General features: G+C 40.0%; 2 protein-coding genes across 3 annotated transcripts in view; one reads left to right on the top strand and one right to left on the bottom strand.

Annotated features, from left to right (window-relative positions):
* The window catches only part of WASHC5 (WASH complex subunit 5), a 47830-nt gene extending 45753 nt beyond the window's left edge, over positions 1 to 2077 (top strand). The window contains exons 28-29 of the mRNA XM_081111429.1: positions 198 to 285; positions 1313 to 2077. Coding sequence (XP_080967555.1) covers positions 198 to 285; positions 1313 to 1369 — 145 coding nt within the window. The 3' untranslated portion in view covers positions 1370 to 2077. The remainder of the gene's footprint in view (positions 1 to 197; positions 286 to 1312) is intronic.
* Positions 2078 to 2628: 551 nt separating this feature from the next.
* On the bottom strand, positions 2629 to 18648 carry SQLE (squalene epoxidase). Of its 2 annotated transcripts, XM_081111430.1 has the most exons (12): positions 17881 to 18648; positions 16943 to 17620; positions 13734 to 13986; positions 12040 to 12220; positions 10917 to 11013; positions 9878 to 9991; positions 9619 to 9790; positions 7540 to 7635; positions 6540 to 6682; positions 6029 to 6125; positions 3833 to 3920; positions 2629 to 3147 (listed from the first exon to the last, which is right to left on the bottom strand). In XM_081111430.1, exons 2-12 carry the CDS (start codon positions 17237 to 17239, stop codon positions 2955 to 2957), a joined length of 1731 nt encoding a protein of 576 aa, XP_080967556.1. In that variant the 5' UTR covers positions 17240 to 17620; positions 17881 to 18648; the 3' UTR covers positions 2629 to 2954. The 2 variants fall into 2 exon arrangements, with proteins under 2 accessions (XP_080967556.1, XP_080967557.1); XM_081111431.1 differs by lacking the exon at positions 3833 to 3920.
* Positions 18649 to 19064: the final 416 nt, after the last annotated feature.

Raw genomic sequence — 19064 nt, 5'->3', positions numbered from 1 at the left:
ACGCGAACCACAGTTTATCCTCTATGCTCTACTGTGAAGCTAGGTGAGCAGATAATGACTTGGTATGAATCGAGGTGTTCTTGTAGGTGTTTCTTTGACTGCATTTAGTAATCTGTCGTTGAGTTCGTATTTCAGTATCCTGACTGGGGGTCTCCCATGTGCAACGCAGTTAATCGATCCAGAGTGTTCTCTTACAGCCAGAAGGTCCCTGAAATGCCTGCAGATGTTGTGGGTGCCCTTCTGTTCCTGGAGGATTATGTTCGGTACACAAAACTACCCAGGAGGGTAAGTGATAAAGAACAGCATTATGCCTTTTGTAAAAAGGTGGTATTGCGTGGCCCCGACTTAGAAGTGAAGTTCAGTAGCTCATTCTCAGGGGATGCCTGTCCCCTCGCCACTGCTCTGCACACAGCTCTGATACGTCCTTCCTTCTCCACCATGCTAAGAGCTTCGCAAGGAGACAGAATGTCTGCCATACCCCTGGCAGCAGCTTCCCCAGTTGAGGTGAGATGTGCAGTCCAGGAGAGAATTCCTTCAGTGCCAGGGTAGAGAAACAACCAGGTGTGGTGTGTTCTCTCCAAGTAACCGGGTTAAGTTCATGTTACGGCTAACGTTACATATGACTACTGTTCCAAAAATGACACACCTCTTTTTACCTTTTAAGAATTGTTTTCGTGTGTGTGTGTGTGTGTGTGTGTGTGTGTGTGTGTGTGTGTAATCTGGAAGAATTCAATACAAAATAATTATCAGTGTAGTTCTCTCTAAGGGATTGAGATCAGATTCTTTCTTATACTCCTGCATTTGTTAAATTTCCTCTAATAAGCAGTTGATACCTTTATAATAAAAAATTAAGCACTGCTTTTAAAAAAATACCAATTTCTAGCACCTGGAGATTGCCTAGCTCTACACCGCACCCCATCCCACCCCTCAGAACAGCTCAGGAATGGGTGCCTATGTGGGCCTTCTTCTCATCCCCCTCTGGCTTGGTCACTGGCCAGACTTCCTGATCTTCCTGGAGATATTACCTCTTAGTACTTCCGAGCAGATCACAGTGCCTTTAAGAGTTCAGGTTTGCAGGCAGGGGGAGCTGGTCAGCATCCCCTGAGATGTCAGCAGTGCCAAGAAAATAGGCACCAGAATGGAGAACACCAGGAACAGAAGCGTGGTCTCAAGGCGTGGCCCACCCCTTGAGGCCAGGGCTCCCTGGGATTCCTCCTGCTAGAAGGATCTCATTTCTTCAGTTTTCATTTGGGAAATGTTGCATGTGTTCTGAATAACACTATGAATAATTTAACTCATTTTATTATTTCAGGTTGCTGAAGCACACGTGCCTAATTTCATTTTTGATGAGTTCAGAACAGTACTGTAACTTGATTTCTTCTTCTACTTTGATGAAAGGATTATCCCTAAATCTTCCCACCATCACTAAAATGAATTAAGAGGACGAAACTCAACTGCTCATGTAAACTGCATGTTTTCCCTTTATCGTGGGAAACATCAGACATTCTGAGTAAGATGTATCTCATGGAATAGATAAGACTATTGTTGAAATCATGGTATTATTGCAATTTATATCATGTAGGAGCAGAACACACTTTTGTACTGCCTCTTTAAAAATGCTGAATGTACGTATAAATCCATTTAGTTTTATGTTCTAAAGAACTATTTGTGCAGCTCCAGATTTTCAGTAAAATAGTATTGCCAGTACCCAGTGCTCCGGTTTATTCGAAAACTATGTATTCACTGTGCAAACACCTTGTCTGGAAGGTCCTATGGACACACCCAGGACAGGCTGGTGGCTCCTAGTGATAGTCAAACTAGCAGCAAATGCAGTGACCACACAATCTGTGGACTACAGAGTAAGGAAGTTTCTTAGTGTCTGTGGCTCACAGTCCCTCTTCTAATCTCAGACACCCTCAGGGGTTCCAGCATCTCTTCTGAGAAAGTGAGTTTTTAAACAGAAAATAGAACTTTGGGAACCAAGGGAATGAGTTAGCTGGACACTCTGCTAAATCAAGGCAAAGTGATGGATGCAAATGAGTCCACTAGTAAGTTGGCCAGAGGAAGTTTTTCAACCGAAAGAACTTAAAAGTTAAAAAAGATAAAGTTTTATTATTAAAAGCTTACATGTGATTTTAGCCCTAATCATTAGAATCTAAAGTCATTACTTAATAGTCCAGGTTATATTTTACTGCTCTGATTTCAGGGGGAGCATTACTGATATTGTGATTAACTCACGTCTATAATCTTTTCAAATACACCATAAACTTGGAAAAACATACTGGTTTTAAGGCATTATACCAGGCATTACAAGTGCTTTTTATTCATTCACTGTTTCTTGAAACAATCCTAGCCTGGCTTATTAATGCTCTACAGTGGACCTTATAAAGCCCTTGCTGCTTTCCTGTATGAATGTATAAGTGTGATATTTTCTAAGAACTCAGAAAAGAACCTTATCACACCGTCTCCCTGGATAGATGAGGAAAATCAGGTCCAGAGATTTAAGGCAACTTCCCCCAGCATCAGCGTCAGAACAGGTTTCCCTCTACATTTTGCATCCCACTGTGGTCTTCTTTTCCATCATCCTGAAGCTACGTAAAGAAGTCCACAACAAGAAACAAAACGACCTGAGGGTGCATTCTTCATTTTATTTGTATGTCCCTCAGTAACTCATTCCAAATACTGAATTCAAAAGAAAAACTGTTCTCAGTATTAGCACTAATTTATGGTAACAATCATTTCTTTTGAACTATCTTATTTGACCCTTCATTTTAAATTGAAAATTAAAGTATATATTTACATGTTTATATACAAATAACTTCAAAAACAAATTAATTCCTGTCTTGGTCCAAGAGTTTCCAAGAAGTGGTATAGTACCATACTGCATAAATCCTCTTCCGAAAGTCACTTAGGACTTGGTGAGTTCCAAATATTCATTCACAAATGGTCCCTCTTTAAAGAACCAAGTACTTCATTTCTGAGTAAATCAGAGGGAATATCACAGAACATGCTTTGTAAAATACAGCACCACTACTGAAAATGGCTCGGGGTTTCGTAATCCAAGGTTCTGATTTAAAGCAAAAATATGTGGCATAGATGGCAACAGCAAAGAAGTGTCCAATTAAACTTAGAGGATTAGGAGAGAGCCTGTAATAGAAGAAAAACAAAACAAATATTGGTAAGACACAGAAATCAAATTTACTAGAAAAGAGTTTCAATTGTGTGTATGATCTATAAAGCTAAACATTCTACATTTTAGAGGACTTTATAAGCTTGTGTCTGCCTGCTAAGTTTGATGCAGGGATGAACTTTTAAAACATATTTTTACAAGAATCTACTTGGAATATACCTGTCAGAGAATTCAGTGACTGCTCTTAGTCTAGTTTACTCGAGTCCTGTGTTTCGGTAATCTTGAGTCTGGGCTATGGGAGTCTGACATTCAGATTATAGAAGAGAAAAGACAACATCTGCACTGTGAAAATTATCACTGAGTTTCTTGAGTCCCTGCACTTGAATGGAATTAATTTTTAAATACAGATTTTTCAGTCATCCATGGCTCCCATAGATCAGATGTGGATCAGCCCACAGGCAAAAAACAAGCTTCTATTTTAATCAAGGGTTTTAGCCTCGTCTACCGACAACTTCTAATCAATGCTGTTTCCCCAAATAAAGCACAAGCATAAATGTTGTCTTTTCTCATTTCTCTGGGAATCCTGATTTGCATACTAATGAATAATAAAATGACAAAATATATAAGGAGAAAATTTTGCAGTAATTCATAACAATCTTAAGGACATCTGGACTATGTTCCCTTTGTGTCAAAACAACTTACACAGAAAGCAGCCCAACAGGACCAGCAACACACTCTCCACCAAGTTTGAAATATAAAAAACAGGCTTTTCTTAGCTGATGTAGGGAATCTAAAATAAAATTTAAAAATTACTCTCAAATTATTTATACATTTATGTTAGGGTGCTAATGACATATCAGAATAAAAGTGTAACAAATATCAAACCTATAATTTTTTTTTTAAATCTAGTCGTGAAATTTCAACAATCTAAGATTTCTTTTACATTCCACAATCAACATTATGGATAGTGATATGAATAAACTTTTCTGTTAATAAATAATGACTATACCAAAATTGTAGGTCCCAGAAGTTAGAGTTGTTTAAACTATTTCCTTGATTATGTTATAAATTCATTCAATGATGCAAAATATTCTGTAAACTCTTTTTGTTATAAAATCACAATTCTGGAAACCAAATACCTTGTGTCTGAGATGCCCAACCCATACCTTTAGGCAGTAAATTATCAAGTTAAAAAAACAGCTGTGAATAATAAAAAATGTCTCCTATTTATATAGCTTTTTACACTTTTCAAAATAACTCATTAAATACTCACAACATAGTATAATCAATCCATAACCTATTTTGATAGTTTAGAATTAATGTTCTTTTCAGGTCTGCCTAGATTTTTTTTCTTAAAAACCAATAAAATAGGATACAACAGGTAAACTTGTACTCCAATATGCCCTAGCCGGTTTGGCAGTGGATAGAGTGTCGGCCTGCGGACCAAAGGGTCCAGGGTTTGATTCCTTCAGGGGCACATATCTCAATTGCAGGCTCCTTCCAGGCCCAGGCCCTCGTTGGGGCTTGTGCAGGAGGCAACCAATTAATGTGCTTCTCTCATATTGATGTTTCTCTCTGCCTTTCCCTCTCTCTTCCACTCTCCCTAAAAAAAAAAAAAAAACTGGAAAAATATCCTCAGGTGAGGATTAACAAAAAACAAGCTTGTACTTCAATAAAGCTCTTTTCTCCAATCTTTCATAACTTTTTTATCACAGATTGACAGATTCAAATTCATAATGTAAGGAACACAACAGCTTAGAAAAGCTTTAAAGAACTTAGAAAAACTCAAAACTGAGTTCTTTTTACTTGCCCAACCAGACATTTAACTTCCTTACCAGTTAGCAAGAGAGATTTGTTTGGCAAATCACCATCACTGAGTTTTCTGGGGGGTTTTTCTTTTAACAAGAATAATGGTTATAGAGGTTACAGAAGGCATTTGTAGTGTATTATCGTTTGTAATCAGATCACCAAACCACAGATCGCTAAAGGCCTTGTCCAGGTTATAGAAATAGTGTTGGGATCTGAAGGAATGGGATCTGAGTTATAGTTACTCTTGAAAACCTGAAGGTCTAGTTTTGTTAACTGATTTGTACACTGCTGTGGTTGGGAGGTGGCAGTCTTGCCTTCCCTCCATTTCTAACATTGGCTTCTCCTCAGTCATGTTTTCCTTACTATATAGATTGACCACCACCTCTCTATAGGAATATGAAAACAAAAGCAGGGGAAGATTTCAAATAAGCAAAAGGTGGATGCGTTCTGCTACTTTGTCCATTTTTAAAATATATATATTGATTTCAGAGAGGGGGAGAGAGAGAAACTTCAGTGATGAGAATCACTAGTTGGCTGACTCCTGACCACCCCCTACTGGAGATCAAACCTACAACCCAGGCATGTGCTCCAACCAGGAATAGAACCGAGATCTCCTGGTTCATAGGTTGACACACAATCACTGAGTCACACTGGCCGGGCTACTTGTGCGTGTGATGACAAAAACAATGTTACCTGGAGCTCACATTCATTTCATAAAATTCTATTTGGGGGAAAAATGGAAACTAGTGTTTGGGAAGAAAAATGAACAACTATATTGCCTTTTAATTCATGACCATCAAGATTCTCCATTACAATCTTATGCATCTGGTTTGGACCAAGGGAATTAAAAGTAACAATACATTATCAGTGTATTGCTTTTAGGGTTGTCTAAGGGGAAGACGGCAGCCATGTCTAACAGATTCATGATGATGATGCTCAAGGATGGAGTTAAAAATGATTACCAACCTGAGAGTCAGCAAACTCAGGAAACATTTGTTTCTAGCCTAATTGCTAAATTTTTTATAGTTCAATTCTGTTCATCTACTAAAAATCTACAATAATATTTATTTTTTAAAAATCTGCACTTACCATCTTTTGCAGAAAATAATTCATAAAGTGCCTGAGCAAGGATATTCACAACAAAGGAATGAGACGCTTTTCTTGACCAATAGAATGATTTTTTGGCCTAAAAAAGGAAAAGATCACTTATTATATGGTAAGGAAGGAAAAAAAAAAGCACCAACTGATGTTTATAATCCCCTCAAATAGATATTTATCCTGAGGTCCACGTAGAATTATGCCCTGCCAGTTACCAAAACGTCTTCAGAGCAATGAGTTATGAAGCAAAGAGTATCACCGCAGCTAAGTTTACAATCGATATGAGCAAAGTGGCACATGCAATCAAGTGTTACCTAATATTCAAATACAGAAATTGAGATTCTCTAAGATTCACAGGTTGCCCATCAGGTTCTATAAGCCTGCAGAGGATTGCATAAGAACCATTAAGCATCAGATCTCCCCATCAAGGCCCCATTCCTCTTAGGCCCCACAAAGAAATCTATTTTGAGACGTTTTTTGTCAGAATAATTTAATCTCTTACCTGGAAAATAGCTGCATCATCATAAAGATCAGGGATACCCTTTAGCAATTTCCTCCACAGTTTTATATCTTTAAAAACAACACTCATTCCTCCTCCGGTGAGAGGATGCCTTATATTATATGCATCTCCCAAAAGAAGAACACCTAGAAAGAGGTAATTTAAAGTATGACATCATTCTGCAGCATCACTTGAGACCAAAAAAAAACGTTATTGATGGGAGTTAGTAAATAGTAATGTGAAAATAACAAGGGTACAGATCATGACTAAATTTTGTTGAGGCAAAAATTCAAGAGTTGGTTCAGTCAATAGCTACTGGATATCTAATATGTGCCAGATGCTGGGAATACAGTGAGAAAAAGACTATGATCTCTGCCCTCATGAAATCCACATGCGAATCTAATATTAAACAATGTCAAGACATTTATAAGGCCTCTTTCATGAAAAAAAAAAAAATCAAAAGGATCTACAGGTATCCAGGCATAAGAAACAAGTCTTCTAACAAGGGGGGAAAACCCAAGAGGTCATGGACATTTCACAGCAATATTCACTGCCAGCACACGACAGAGAAATGTCTGTACAATTCTAAGGAAAGAGGGTAGGCCTAGGAAGATTATTTCCAGCCACATCATAGTTCAAGCTGAAAGGCATCAGGGGAGATATTCTCAAAACCATCAGAAGTTAATTTAGGAGAATAAACCTTGATTGAATCTTATCTGAAAATTAGGAAGCTCCACAATTTGCCTCTAGATGCACCTCCTGACTGCTGCCCGACTGAGATTCCCAGTCCATTGTCAGAATTATGGATAATTGTTTTATTAAATAATAACTACAGCTATCATAAATTAATTTTGGTATTAGTAATGTGTTAATTCATGGAAACCAATTCTCTGTCCCACATGTTATTCCCAGCAGCATAAATTTAACCATGTATTTGTCACTTGGAATACTGAATGTGAATATTTGGAATAACATTTATAAAATAAATCCAATAAAATAATACCTCGTTTGTTTACTGGTGAAGGAGGAAGGAAGCTTGCTGGCATAGACCTCAAACGAGAATTCTGCGTGGCTTCTAAGAATGGTTCTTTCAAGTGATCTGCAATAAACCCCACCCCACCAAATAAACGGTTTATAACATTTCAATTACCAATTACCACATTTTCTTATCAAATATAAAGAAATAACTACTATATATCTGTTATGGTTGTTACATATATTCCTTGTGATAAATAAAAAGCTAATTATTTTATTAATAAAACTGTTTATTAAGCACTTATTCATGCTAAGGAATGACTAAGGAATCTTAAGAGAAAATTAATGTAAAAAGAAATACAGCTAAATAAATAAAAAACTAGATGTACAGTGAAGCAAATTCAGATGACATGAGATAGGGAGAAAACCACCTGCCTCTGCTCCAGATGTTAACTGACAGCTGTCATAATTAACAATTTATTGTCACCACCATATTTTGGTAATATCAGATGAAATATACTAACATTTCACAAACAGCAGAAGGCTATGTATACTAGAAACAGTATTTAAGTAATTAAGTATAAAGATATTTCAAAACTTCACAGACCTTACATTGCTAGCCAGACTACTTTTAAAAATATTAAAATTTTGTCAATAATGATAATTATTCTGAAAACTATGCTTCATTGATATGAAAAGTATATCGAAACTATTTTTTTTAACATGGAGATTTTCTTATGTGATAGTTTATTTTTTTTTTTTAAATATATTTTATTGATTTTTTACAGAGAGGATGGGAGAGAGATAGAGAGTCGGAAACATCGATGAGAGAGAAACATCGATCAGCTGCCTCCTGCACACTCCCCACTGGGGATGCGCCCGCAACCAAGGTACATGCCCTTGACCGGAATCGAACCCGGGACCCTTCGGTCCGCAGGCCGACGCTCCATCCACTGAGCCAAACCGGTTTCGGCTATGTGCTAGTTTAAATAAATAGTTCAGCTCCAGTGTATCTGATTGGCTGGATGCATTTTTCACCTGCCAATCTTATCTCTGGCCTGTTTTTGTTTTGTTTTGGTTCTTTCAGTTTTTGATGATAATTTATATTTTATAATATAGTACACAAGACTATTTGGAAAAATTAAAAATAGACAAAATCTAAAATTAAACAAAATCACTTAGCTCCATAGCCCAGACATAAACAAATCTATTATTGGTGTATCTTTTATACATTTGTTCATAAATATCACTTAAAAGGATTATAAAAACAATCTAAAATGAATATTAAAAAGAACAGTATTGAATGGTATGAAATAAAAAATTAGTTTTCTGTCCAATTATATTCTCTCATCTTTCTTTGTATATGCAGTAGATTTAGACCATTTCTATTTTTATTCTTTTGATACCTACTTTCATGACTTCAATAATAATTTCATAACTCCATTAGGGATTTATCAGAGGATACACATTATGAAAGAAACTTAGCTCACATATACTAATACCAATCTCTCCTCTAATTTACAAATTTTAGTGAAAATATATTGGCTTTCATTTGCTTAATATTAATAGTTTTTCATGATAAACAAGTATATTTTATTAATCCAATAACCTTAAATATGTATATTTTGACTCCCTATTAGGTAATACATATAAATGTGCATCTCCAGGAATCCCGCCTTTTTTGTCTCTAAAAGTTGTGTTAATTTATCCAGGGCCACAGTTGATGGTTTTACAGACAACTCCAGGCAGTTCCATCATTCATAGTCATCATACAATTGTATAGTTATTGCTGTAAAGTCTCTTGCAGATGGGGCTGCTATTTCATAATTCACACAAATACTCCATTTGGCTAAAAATAGATAAATTATGTGCAGTGTATTCTGCAACTGTAAAAAAGTGTTTTGTTCATATATTTATTCTGGAATCTGAAAACCAGTAAATATGATAACTTTGTATATTTATTGCCTAGAACTGGAAATGTGGACTCCTATGTGACTAAATCTGGCCTGCTTTAGACACAGCGTTAGTGAGGACTGAAGATGAAGAACCTTTTGTGAGATGTGCTTTCACACTTAGATTACAATGAAAGTGAAATCCTATTTCTTACCAGGTAATTGTGGGTAAATTTTTTCAACCATGTATTCTCTTAAATTCCTTGGCAATTCTCCTTGAACGTCAACAAGTACTCGAGTTTCATGAGATGAAATCTGGTAGATGAGAACTGGGCTTGGATTAAGTAAAAGAAGTTCAGCATGATTTGCTTTAAATTGTGGTGCATTCTAGAAAAAATAAAATGAAATATTTTAATAATTTTAGAATTTCAAGTTGCTTTTATTTTTTTATAATCACACCCCTACAGTAAATACCTCCATAAGAAAGCCAACAAAATGAGATGAAACGGAAACTTTACTGGAGATCAGGTTTTTCCTAAACTTGGAAAATAGTCCATCTGCAACAACAGTCAATGGAGCATGGAGTTCCTACAACAAAGATAAAGAACATTCAGCTAAGCAGTTAGAAATACACAGTAAAAGGACCATTCTTTTAAAATGTGCATGAACGGATTTAATATGTTACCGGATAACATTATAGAGGATATTTGAAGATAATACTATTGAGGAAGCTGTTATGTGGGCTTAGGTTAATGCATGCCCAATCTTTAGAGACACTTCCTGGCGTCCCTGAGGATCACCTTCCTCCAAAGCTCTACCATCCAAACCATCTGGGATTAAGCTGCACTTGATAAACAATGAAGAAAACCATAAAGCAAGCATAGCCAATAGAAGACTGAAATCCCATTCTTTACAAATTCCAAGGACGAGCTAATTTTTTGTATTCTAGAATTTCATAATTGATACAGTACTTCAATCAGTGGCTAGGACTTTGAAGAATTTTTGTGTGCATGGGTGTACATACAATTTATTATTACCGGGCAATCACCCTCATTAGAGTACAATTTCTAGGAGGGGGTGAGCCTATAGAGCAGCTCAGAAGAATCCACAGATTAGCCTTTTACTAGGCCAACAGGAGCAGATACTGGAAACTATTTTCTTCTGCTATTTCCTTAGATTCTCTTACTTTTGCTTTTCTTACTTAAACAACTGTTTATTTTAGCTTAGTCATTTCTTTTATGTTGAATCCTTCCTTCACCTTCCAGTTCCCCTCAGCTTCTCTGCTAGTGTATATTTCTCATTCAGTTTTTAATACTGTTAATAGAGTGGTGTTTGTTTGCAAAGTTATTTGTATAACATTCTGAGGTGCACTAAAGACAATGTGTTACGCTTAAAAAGAACTCAACTCCATTTGTTGAGTAATAATTTGCTGAGCCCACTTTTTTAGAGGAGGAGGAGGAGAAAATGAAAGAGGAAAATCTCTTAGGAGAAGCTAACACCTGATATATCTCACCTTGATGTCTCCGGTTTCTTTATCCCTGTACTGAACTCCAACCACAGCATCATCTTCTTCTAATAACTGGAGCGCAACGCCCTCAATAAACTTCGTACTAAAAGATAGATAAACAAATACATTCTATAGTAGCTCACTGGAGCAATTTAAGTAAAGACTCATAAATTCCTTATCCCTCATCTTATTTACCCACGTAAACTGGACATGCATGTGGGTGCACACATGTACATAAAAAAAGGTATGGAGTGACAAAAAAGGCAAAAACATCATTAATGATTTTTAGAATTATGTGTGGTTTTTAATATCTAATTTTTAAGAACTGACTACATTACTAATGTAATATTTTAAAAAGTAACGTTAGATTTTTATCTCAATTAATTTACATGCAAATAAACTTAACACCCTCAACCAATTCATACGCAGATGAGAATACAGAATTGAAGTTTATCCAGCAAAGTATTCAGAGTGGTTAATTCTAGTCAGAAGGATCATGGATAATTTTTTAAGTCTTCTTTATATTTTGGGGCACTTTTCTACAATAAACATATTCTAGTTCCATAGATATAAAATCCTTTCAGTCTTAAAGATAAAATCACTTCAACACTTAAGCTTATGCCAATGACATGAGGTTCTCATATTTTAAAAGTTCCTCAATTATAATGTTTAAAGGCTAGAGGCAAATACAAGTTAATAGAAAAGAGAAGAAGCCAGTCCTGTCACACTAGGTCTTTCATAACAATGGAACAGGGACTTTCCCTTGAAGGCCTCTGTCCTGATGTAATAGGAAGTATTATAGTCACAAACCCTAACTCCCAATAGGCACACATGCACTGACTTCATAGTTACAATAACTGTATCTTCTCAATTCCAACCACGTAACAATCCCACAATTTATTTATTCAAAGGAAAATTCACAACAGTTCCATGTCATTCCAAAAAGAATTCTCTATATGATATTCTTAATAAATGCACTGAAAAGATTTAACACTCTTCTAACTTACGGTTTATTTTAGCGTAAGACTATGGTCTAGCCCACATCTGAACACTTCCGGAAATTTATAAAATAGTATTTGTACTTAAATGTTAATTCTTTAACATTATATATTTGGAGCCATAGTCTTACTTGGGCTCTGCCATAGCTGCCTTCCGGAGACTCATGATGAATCTTCCATGATGGAAGGCTCTTCCACTCTGCACTTGATTGTCTTCTAGCAGAGGGTAAGGGATCTGAACATCTGATTTGCTTTCCCGATCATGAATTATGTAGCCATGTATAACCTGGGCATCAATACCTTCCACTGTATCTACAAAACAATTCCGTTAAAAAAAATCAATTTTGTTAATATGCCCAGAGTTATGGTAGGCATGAAGAGAACATGAAGGCATGGAAAGTCTCTGTTTCCAAAAAGGTAGACATTTGTGAAACTATTTGAGAAATTTTAATGCTTCTGTAAGATGATACTCTTAGCAAATTTATAGTATCACAAAAGATTAATATTTATATATAAAACTCACACATTAAAATCCATAGGAAAAATATTAAGACCCAATAACAATGGCTAGAAAGTATACAGATGATTCACATTAAATAATCTAGAAACATTGAACATATCAGAAAAAGGTTCAAAACTTGATTTAAAAAAATAAATTAAATTAAAACAAAATACGAAATCTATCAAAATTGCTGGTAAGATTAGAGGAAATTGATAAATTTATATATTATTGGTCATGTGATAAACTAATAACATTTTAGAAAATAATAAAGCAATAATTATCATAAAGTTATCCACTGACATTATACTAGTAATCTTAGTCTTGAAAATTCATCTAAGACATTCACGCTGAAAATATAATTTTTAATAACTTTTAAAGTTATATACAAGAACTAGAGGCGTGGTGCATAAAATTCGTGCACGAGTGCGGTCCCTAAGCCTGGCTGGCGATCGAAGGACAAGCGTGTGGCGTGGAAGGGCAGGTCCCAGCTGATCTCTGGGCCCTGGGCAGCACCTGGGCCTCTGGGCCCCCTTGCGCCTCTCTCTGCCTGAGTCATTGGGTCCCTGCCAGGCTTCCTTAGTGCCTGGGAGCCCAGCAGCAGCCCGCTCCCATCCGCCTTGGCCTGGTGCTGCCTGTCACCTGCTCCACCATCCCGCCAGGGTTCTACTCTCATCAGGGCCCATCGGGGCTGGCAGTGCCTCCACTGCCACCCGCTGCCAGCACCATGTCGCCAACACCCACCATGTCCCACGCAACCCCCTGGTGGTCAGCGCACGTCATAGCGAGCGGTCGAACCCCCAGTCAAACTCCCAGTCAAGGGGACAATTTGCATATTAGGCTTTTAATATATAGGATAGGTTCACTACAGTGTTATCTCTAATAAAAAACCTAAATATTAATGTAAGTTAGAAAGGTAAGGTACATTATGAACTATCAATTAAGAAAATACTATGCACAGACATACAATTTTAATGAAAAACAATGGTTAACAGTAATAAAAATATACTTGTGTTACATGAAAAAGTGGAGTTTAGCAAGTATATTAATATCGTCACATACTATATGTTTAAATACATTAAAATACAATGTTAAGATAAAGTACATTAAAATAATTTCATTTCTGATTAAAGAAAAACTTTTATCACACATCTATGCCTAGATCAAAATAGTTTTCTGATACACTTTTTAATTACACTAAAAGTGAGTAGAGTATCTTTTTTAAATGAAAATAAAATAGAATACCTTTTTACCAGGGATAGGGTAGTCTAAAATGAACAGTGCTTCCTTATACCACAGAACTCCTCAACACCAATATGAACCTACCTTCAAGACCAAGGTCTTTAAGGACATGATAACCACCTGGCTGCAGAAATTCTCCAACTATCCTGTCAGGCTCTTGTAAATCTCTCTCAATTATTGTCACCTTTCTTCCATCTCTGGAGAGCACTGCTGCCAAAGCAGAGCCAAGGACACCAGATCCCACAATGATAACTTCCGGGTCATTTTGAGAAGATATCGATGTAGAGGCAACTGCTCCTATTAAGGTGGTTTCTGAAATATTGGTTCCTTTTTTGCACTGTTTCAAAAAAAAAAAGTAAGTTATTTTTTTTACTATCCTTAAATCTTATTGCTACTATACAGACACATTGGACTTTTGCATCTGGGCAAAGCTACCCCCTAACCATTACCAAACCAAATGAACCATTATGTCCTTAAATCCTGATCATATATGAAAACCAACAACACTAAAATATTGAAGAAATAAAAATGTATAATAATATCCCAATAAAATTAAGTGTATATTCCTTTTCCAAATATGGTATTTAGAAAATGCTGTGATACAGATATATTTAGAAATTCACAATATATAATATAAGAAATATAAGAAAAATGTTTACAAGGAGCTTCACAGGCTTATCATAGGGAAAATTCTATCATTAATTACTCAATTCTTCAAACATAGTCTGAGGATCTGCCAAATGCAAATCACATACAACTTTCAGTTGGACTTCATGTTGCAAACTACTATTCAGCACCTTTTACCTATTGCCACTATTCACCTTTATTTTCTCCTTCTGCGCTGTCATCTGAAAAATCTACCTCAATCTAAAATCACTTCTATGTAACAAATTGTCAGATTTTGCCTACTCATCTACTAATTGAGAATTATTTAACTCTATAAAATTCCAAAAAGAACAAAATAACTCCTTGTCCCTTGGAACTTGACCTGTTCACAATTTTAGTCTTTGACATGTAAGAACATATTTAATTTACTCCTTCATTTTAACTCTGATTCTCTAAGAGAGCCTGGTCAGTAATGTCAACCAAGTTGGTCCTCCAATTTACTAATAAGGACAAACATTAAACCTATCACTAATTGGGCTGACAGTAAAAACTTCAACTTTGAACATAAGAAGATGAAAAAGTCCTGTTTTGAGAGATTTATGCCCACTGATAATAACAGTGACTGTATGGGGGTTTTTTTTATGAACAATTCAATGCTGTAATAAGTAATTTTTTTCTTTTTTGGCCTATGGATTCACAAATATGACTACATTTCATTTCAGGTAAAGTTTTGCAAGGAACCATCTTCCTTGAGTTCTCTGACCTTAAGGATTAAAATAAGACTAATTGTCATTTTGAAGTGTTTTTAATAAAAGAGACCTCAGGCAGAAAGGAAGGAAATAACCCCAAAAATCCTTTAGAACTTTAATTCTCTGTGATCCTAATATTCTTTTATTATGTTTCCATAATGGACTGGGGCCTTGTCCATTCCATTTTTTTATCATTTTTCTTAGGGAAATTAACTTTCTGTCCTTTACCAAGAGAAGCCAAGAGTAGACTCTTCCCATTAGTATAGCATTTCTTACTGGCCAGAGTAACTGAGTATATATAAAGTATTGTTCTTATATACTGGCCAGAGAGCAAGATAAGCTCCTTTTGTCATCTTATGCCATTTTAAATTAGTTTTTCTTCAAGGTTTTCCCTATTACACTCACACAGACACACACACACACACACACACACACACACACACACACACTCAATCCTGGTGGAATGCAACACGGGAGGAAGTCAGAACCTAGTCAGGAGAAGCAGCACTGAAGGGAACTTAGTACTTAATAAAAAGCAGAAAGCCTGAGGCATTCAGAGTGGGAGCAAGGCAGACTGCAGCTAACCCAATGCTCCTACCCCAAGATTTGTCTACACAGCATGATGTGACACCATTCCTTCAAGGACCCTGAGGGACATTATCGCAGACAAAAATACCCAAGATTTCAATCTGAGAATCAAAGTTTCCCCCTCCCTGCTCTCATTCCTCCAGCCTACACCCACCAGCCCACTACTCAGAAGGCTCCTAACAGACGCATCCTACCTTTAGACTAACACTAATAACTACTATTAGACAGTTATGGACCCAGCATTAAATCATTTAATCCCCTAACTACCAGTAAGGCTGCTGCCGTCCCCATCTAACAGAAGGGACAACAGTCTTACAGAGACTAAGCCATTTGCCAAAGGCCTCACAGCCACAAGCAGCAGAACAGAACTTCTAAACCAAGCCCCTGCCTCCTGCAGGCTTGCTGGCCTGTACTGTGGATGTAAAACTAACGCAGCCCCAGAACCCTGACTCTGCGGGCCTCTACCCTACGCCCACCCTCACCTGGTCTACCGCTGCTCTCGGCCCTGAAATCCTGGCTCCCATTCCTGTCTGCCTACAATCTAGTCTTCACACGGCAATTGGAACGCTCTTTCTAAAAAGTAAGTCAATACTGTTACTCCCGTGCTTCAAATCCTCCAGTGCTCTCGGGAAGAGGTCCAACACCAAGTGACCAACAGGCCTAGAGTTCTGGCTTAACTGCCATCATCTCCACTGTCCTCCTCCGCTGCTTTCCCACGGATCGTAACTTCGCGTGGATTTGAGGCCGTCTTTGGTTTGGAAACACGACTGCACTGTGGACATTGCTCACTTACTCACCTCATCAGGGCATCGCTGCACCGATTTGCTCAAGGCCCCAGCGATGTGGAAAGAGAGCACTGTGCCCCTGGCTGCAGAGTGCTGGGCACCTTCATTCTGCCCGGCCAGCTGTCACTTCTGGACACGGAGGACTCACCTGCAGCAGGTGTCCTTCTTCCGGGTACCGATACCAACCTCACCCAGGGATTTAAATAAGTCTTTTTTTCCATCACAGAAAGTGATTCTGTCCTCCTTCAAAATGAAATTCTAACCTTCCATGTCACCTTTCATAGTCAAACCGATATGCATGATGAAATCAACATTCATAATAACATTTCATTTAGTCTTGGCCCCGCCAACACTACATGAAATGTTTCCAAGTCCTTGCTAAGAGTGCCAAGGAACAGTCAAAAGCTTTTTAAAACAAAACACACACAAAAAAACCCAAACAAGTACATGAGAATTCATACCTGAGTATCTACGCCTTTTAGAGAAAATGGACATGTGAGTGGCCCCAACCCTAGTTTTAAAATAAGGCACGCATTCCTTTGACCACTTTGAATATTCAACCCACCTTCCTGGACCCGAGCTGCTCGTTATTTTCTGTCCCCGGCGGGGATTTGGCCCAGAAGAAGCCGATGAAAGGCAGGGCCGCCAGGAGGTCCGAGAAGACGGCGAGCTGGGAGCCCTTCTGCTGGCGCCGCGGGAGGGCCCCGCCGCGGGAGCGGGCGCGGCAGCGGTAGGACAGCACCAGGCCCAGCGACAGGAACACCAGCACGCACAGCAGCAGCTCCTTGTTGGCCCACGTGACCACGTCCCCGCATTTCTTATAAAAGTACGTGAAGGTGGCAAGGCCGAGGAAGGTCCACATGGTCGATGCTGAGGTCCTCTGCGGTCCTTGTAGGACGCGGATGATTCGGGATTCTCCCCAGAATGTGTTCCCAAAAGGAGCACCGGAGCCGGCCCCGCTCCAAGGACCGTCCTCACAGGATTACAGTTCCAATCGGGCTCATTTAGAAAATCCTAACCGAGTGTGAAAGTATCTGAACGGGGAAGGCGGGGCTTGGCAGTCTGTCAAAACCGCCTGCTCCCACGGCTCCGGCTTAGACTCTCCTCTCTCTGGGGCCATCCATTTATGTTTCTTTCTTTCTTTTGTGAGATGGGTTTCCCTGAGGGTTGTTGCGGATGATGGTTTCAGTTCTGATGGTGGCTCATCGTGCTGTAAAACGCTCTCTCAACAGCAGCAGGTGCCCTACGAGAAGAAGATGGAGGAGGAAAAAGTCAAATACCTTGGCGCCGAGAAAAATGCGGCCCTGCCTCTTCCGCCGGCGATGGCGGGGCGAGCGCGGAGTCGGGGTCCTCGACCCGCCCCTCTCTCTCCCGGGCGATCCCACGGGTGGAGCCCGCGCAGCCCGCGGCCGAGGGGAACCTGCCCGGCAGGGCTGCCTCCTGCCCCCCCAGGTGGACGAGGACTCCATGCTGCGGCGCCCGGGAAAAGGGGAGCGGCCCTACCTGGAGACTCTCCTCGGCGGCGGCTCGCGATCCAGCCTCCTCACCTTCCAGTCCGCCACCTCGTGTCCCCGCGAGTGAATACAGGTCTCCAGGCGGCGGCGGCGGCGGCTCCCTACGGCGTCCTCTCCAGCATCCCCCGCGCGGTAACCAAAGTAACGGCCGCGCGCCCTGCGTCTGTCGCCGGGTCCGGCGCGCCCGGCGGCCCGAGATCCCGACCCACCCGTGGGACCAGGGGGCGTGGCTCCGGAGAGCGAGCCCGCCCCGCCCAGCGCGCCCTCCGCGCGGGCCCCGCCCACCTCCGCCGCCGTCCAATGAGGGCGCGCACGCGCGGTAGGCCGAGGTGGCGCTATGCCGCGTTTGGCCAATCGCGGGCGGCGCAGCCCTCGCGGTGACGCCCCGGCAGGCGCTAGGGCGATGTTGCGTGGTGTGGGCTGGGGGCGTGGGGCTCGGCTGGCTGTTCGGTGGGCGGTGGGGAAGGCCCGGCTGGATCCGGAGGAGGTGGGGCTCGGCCCAGGGTCCCGAGGTCAGTGTACCCGCCTCAGCCCCAGCCGCTGAGGTCCTGTCCTGGGGAAGGTGGGGTCGGTTCCGAGGAAATCCCGCCCGGAGCGCTCCCGCCTAGAGTCTGGATGTTCCCATTCATTCCGTGAGCACTTACTCGGCGCTTCCTAACCTGCCGGCCCCGGGGTTGTCGAGACGAGTCAGAGACAACCTTTTGGTCCTGTGCCCGGTGTGTAGGCAGGAAGGGCTGGAGGACGTGACTTTCGAGCCGAAAACGGAAGAGCGAGTAGGCGGGCATTTGCCTGAGGGAGAGGCCCTGCCAGGTGTCCCCTTCCTTCACACATTGTCGGCGAAGACTCGTCGCTGTGCTCAGACTAAAGATGCCCTGACGTGCCTCGCCCCTGTTCTCTCAAAAGCAAAGACATGGGGGGGGGGGGGGGCATGGGCGTGTTGCGTTCAGAGACTGAGATTGTCTTCTCCAGATATTTCCTTAACACGGGTTCGCTGTGGGCATTATAACTTACAATAGTAATATTTCACAGGCCAATAGCATATAGGATACCGTCCTTTAAACTGGCAACATTACAAACCAATGGCAGATTCACTACCGCACCAGGCAAAGGGGGGACGAGAGTCCAGCTTCAGTGACGTAATAACTTTCTCCAGGTTTGTTTCCGGTGGAGTCC

The sequence above is a fragment of the Myotis nattereri genome (assembly GCF_964212035.1).
Source record: "Myotis nattereri genome assembly, chromosome: 17".
NCBI lineage: Eukaryota > Metazoa > Chordata > Mammalia > Chiroptera > Vespertilionidae > Myotis > Myotis nattereri.
This window is presented reverse-complemented; position numbering and strand designations above follow the sequence as displayed.

What these genes read in the sequence shown, in the direction of transcription:
- SQLE (XM_081111430.1), bottom strand. Translation starts at nt 17,239, where the DNA reads ATGTGGACCTTCCTCGGCCTTGCCACCTTCACGTACTTTTATAAGAAA. An exon ending in GCAGCTATGGCAGAGCCCAA is followed by an intron (nt 11,014 to 12,039) that starts GTAAGACTATGG and finishes TCTATCTTTTAG; the next exon opens with TACGAAGTTTATTGAGGGCG. An exon ending in TTGTTGGCTTTCTTATGGAG is followed by an intron (nt 9,791 to 9,877) that starts GTATTTACTGTA and finishes TATTTTTTCTAG; the next exon opens with AATGCACCACAATTTAAAGC.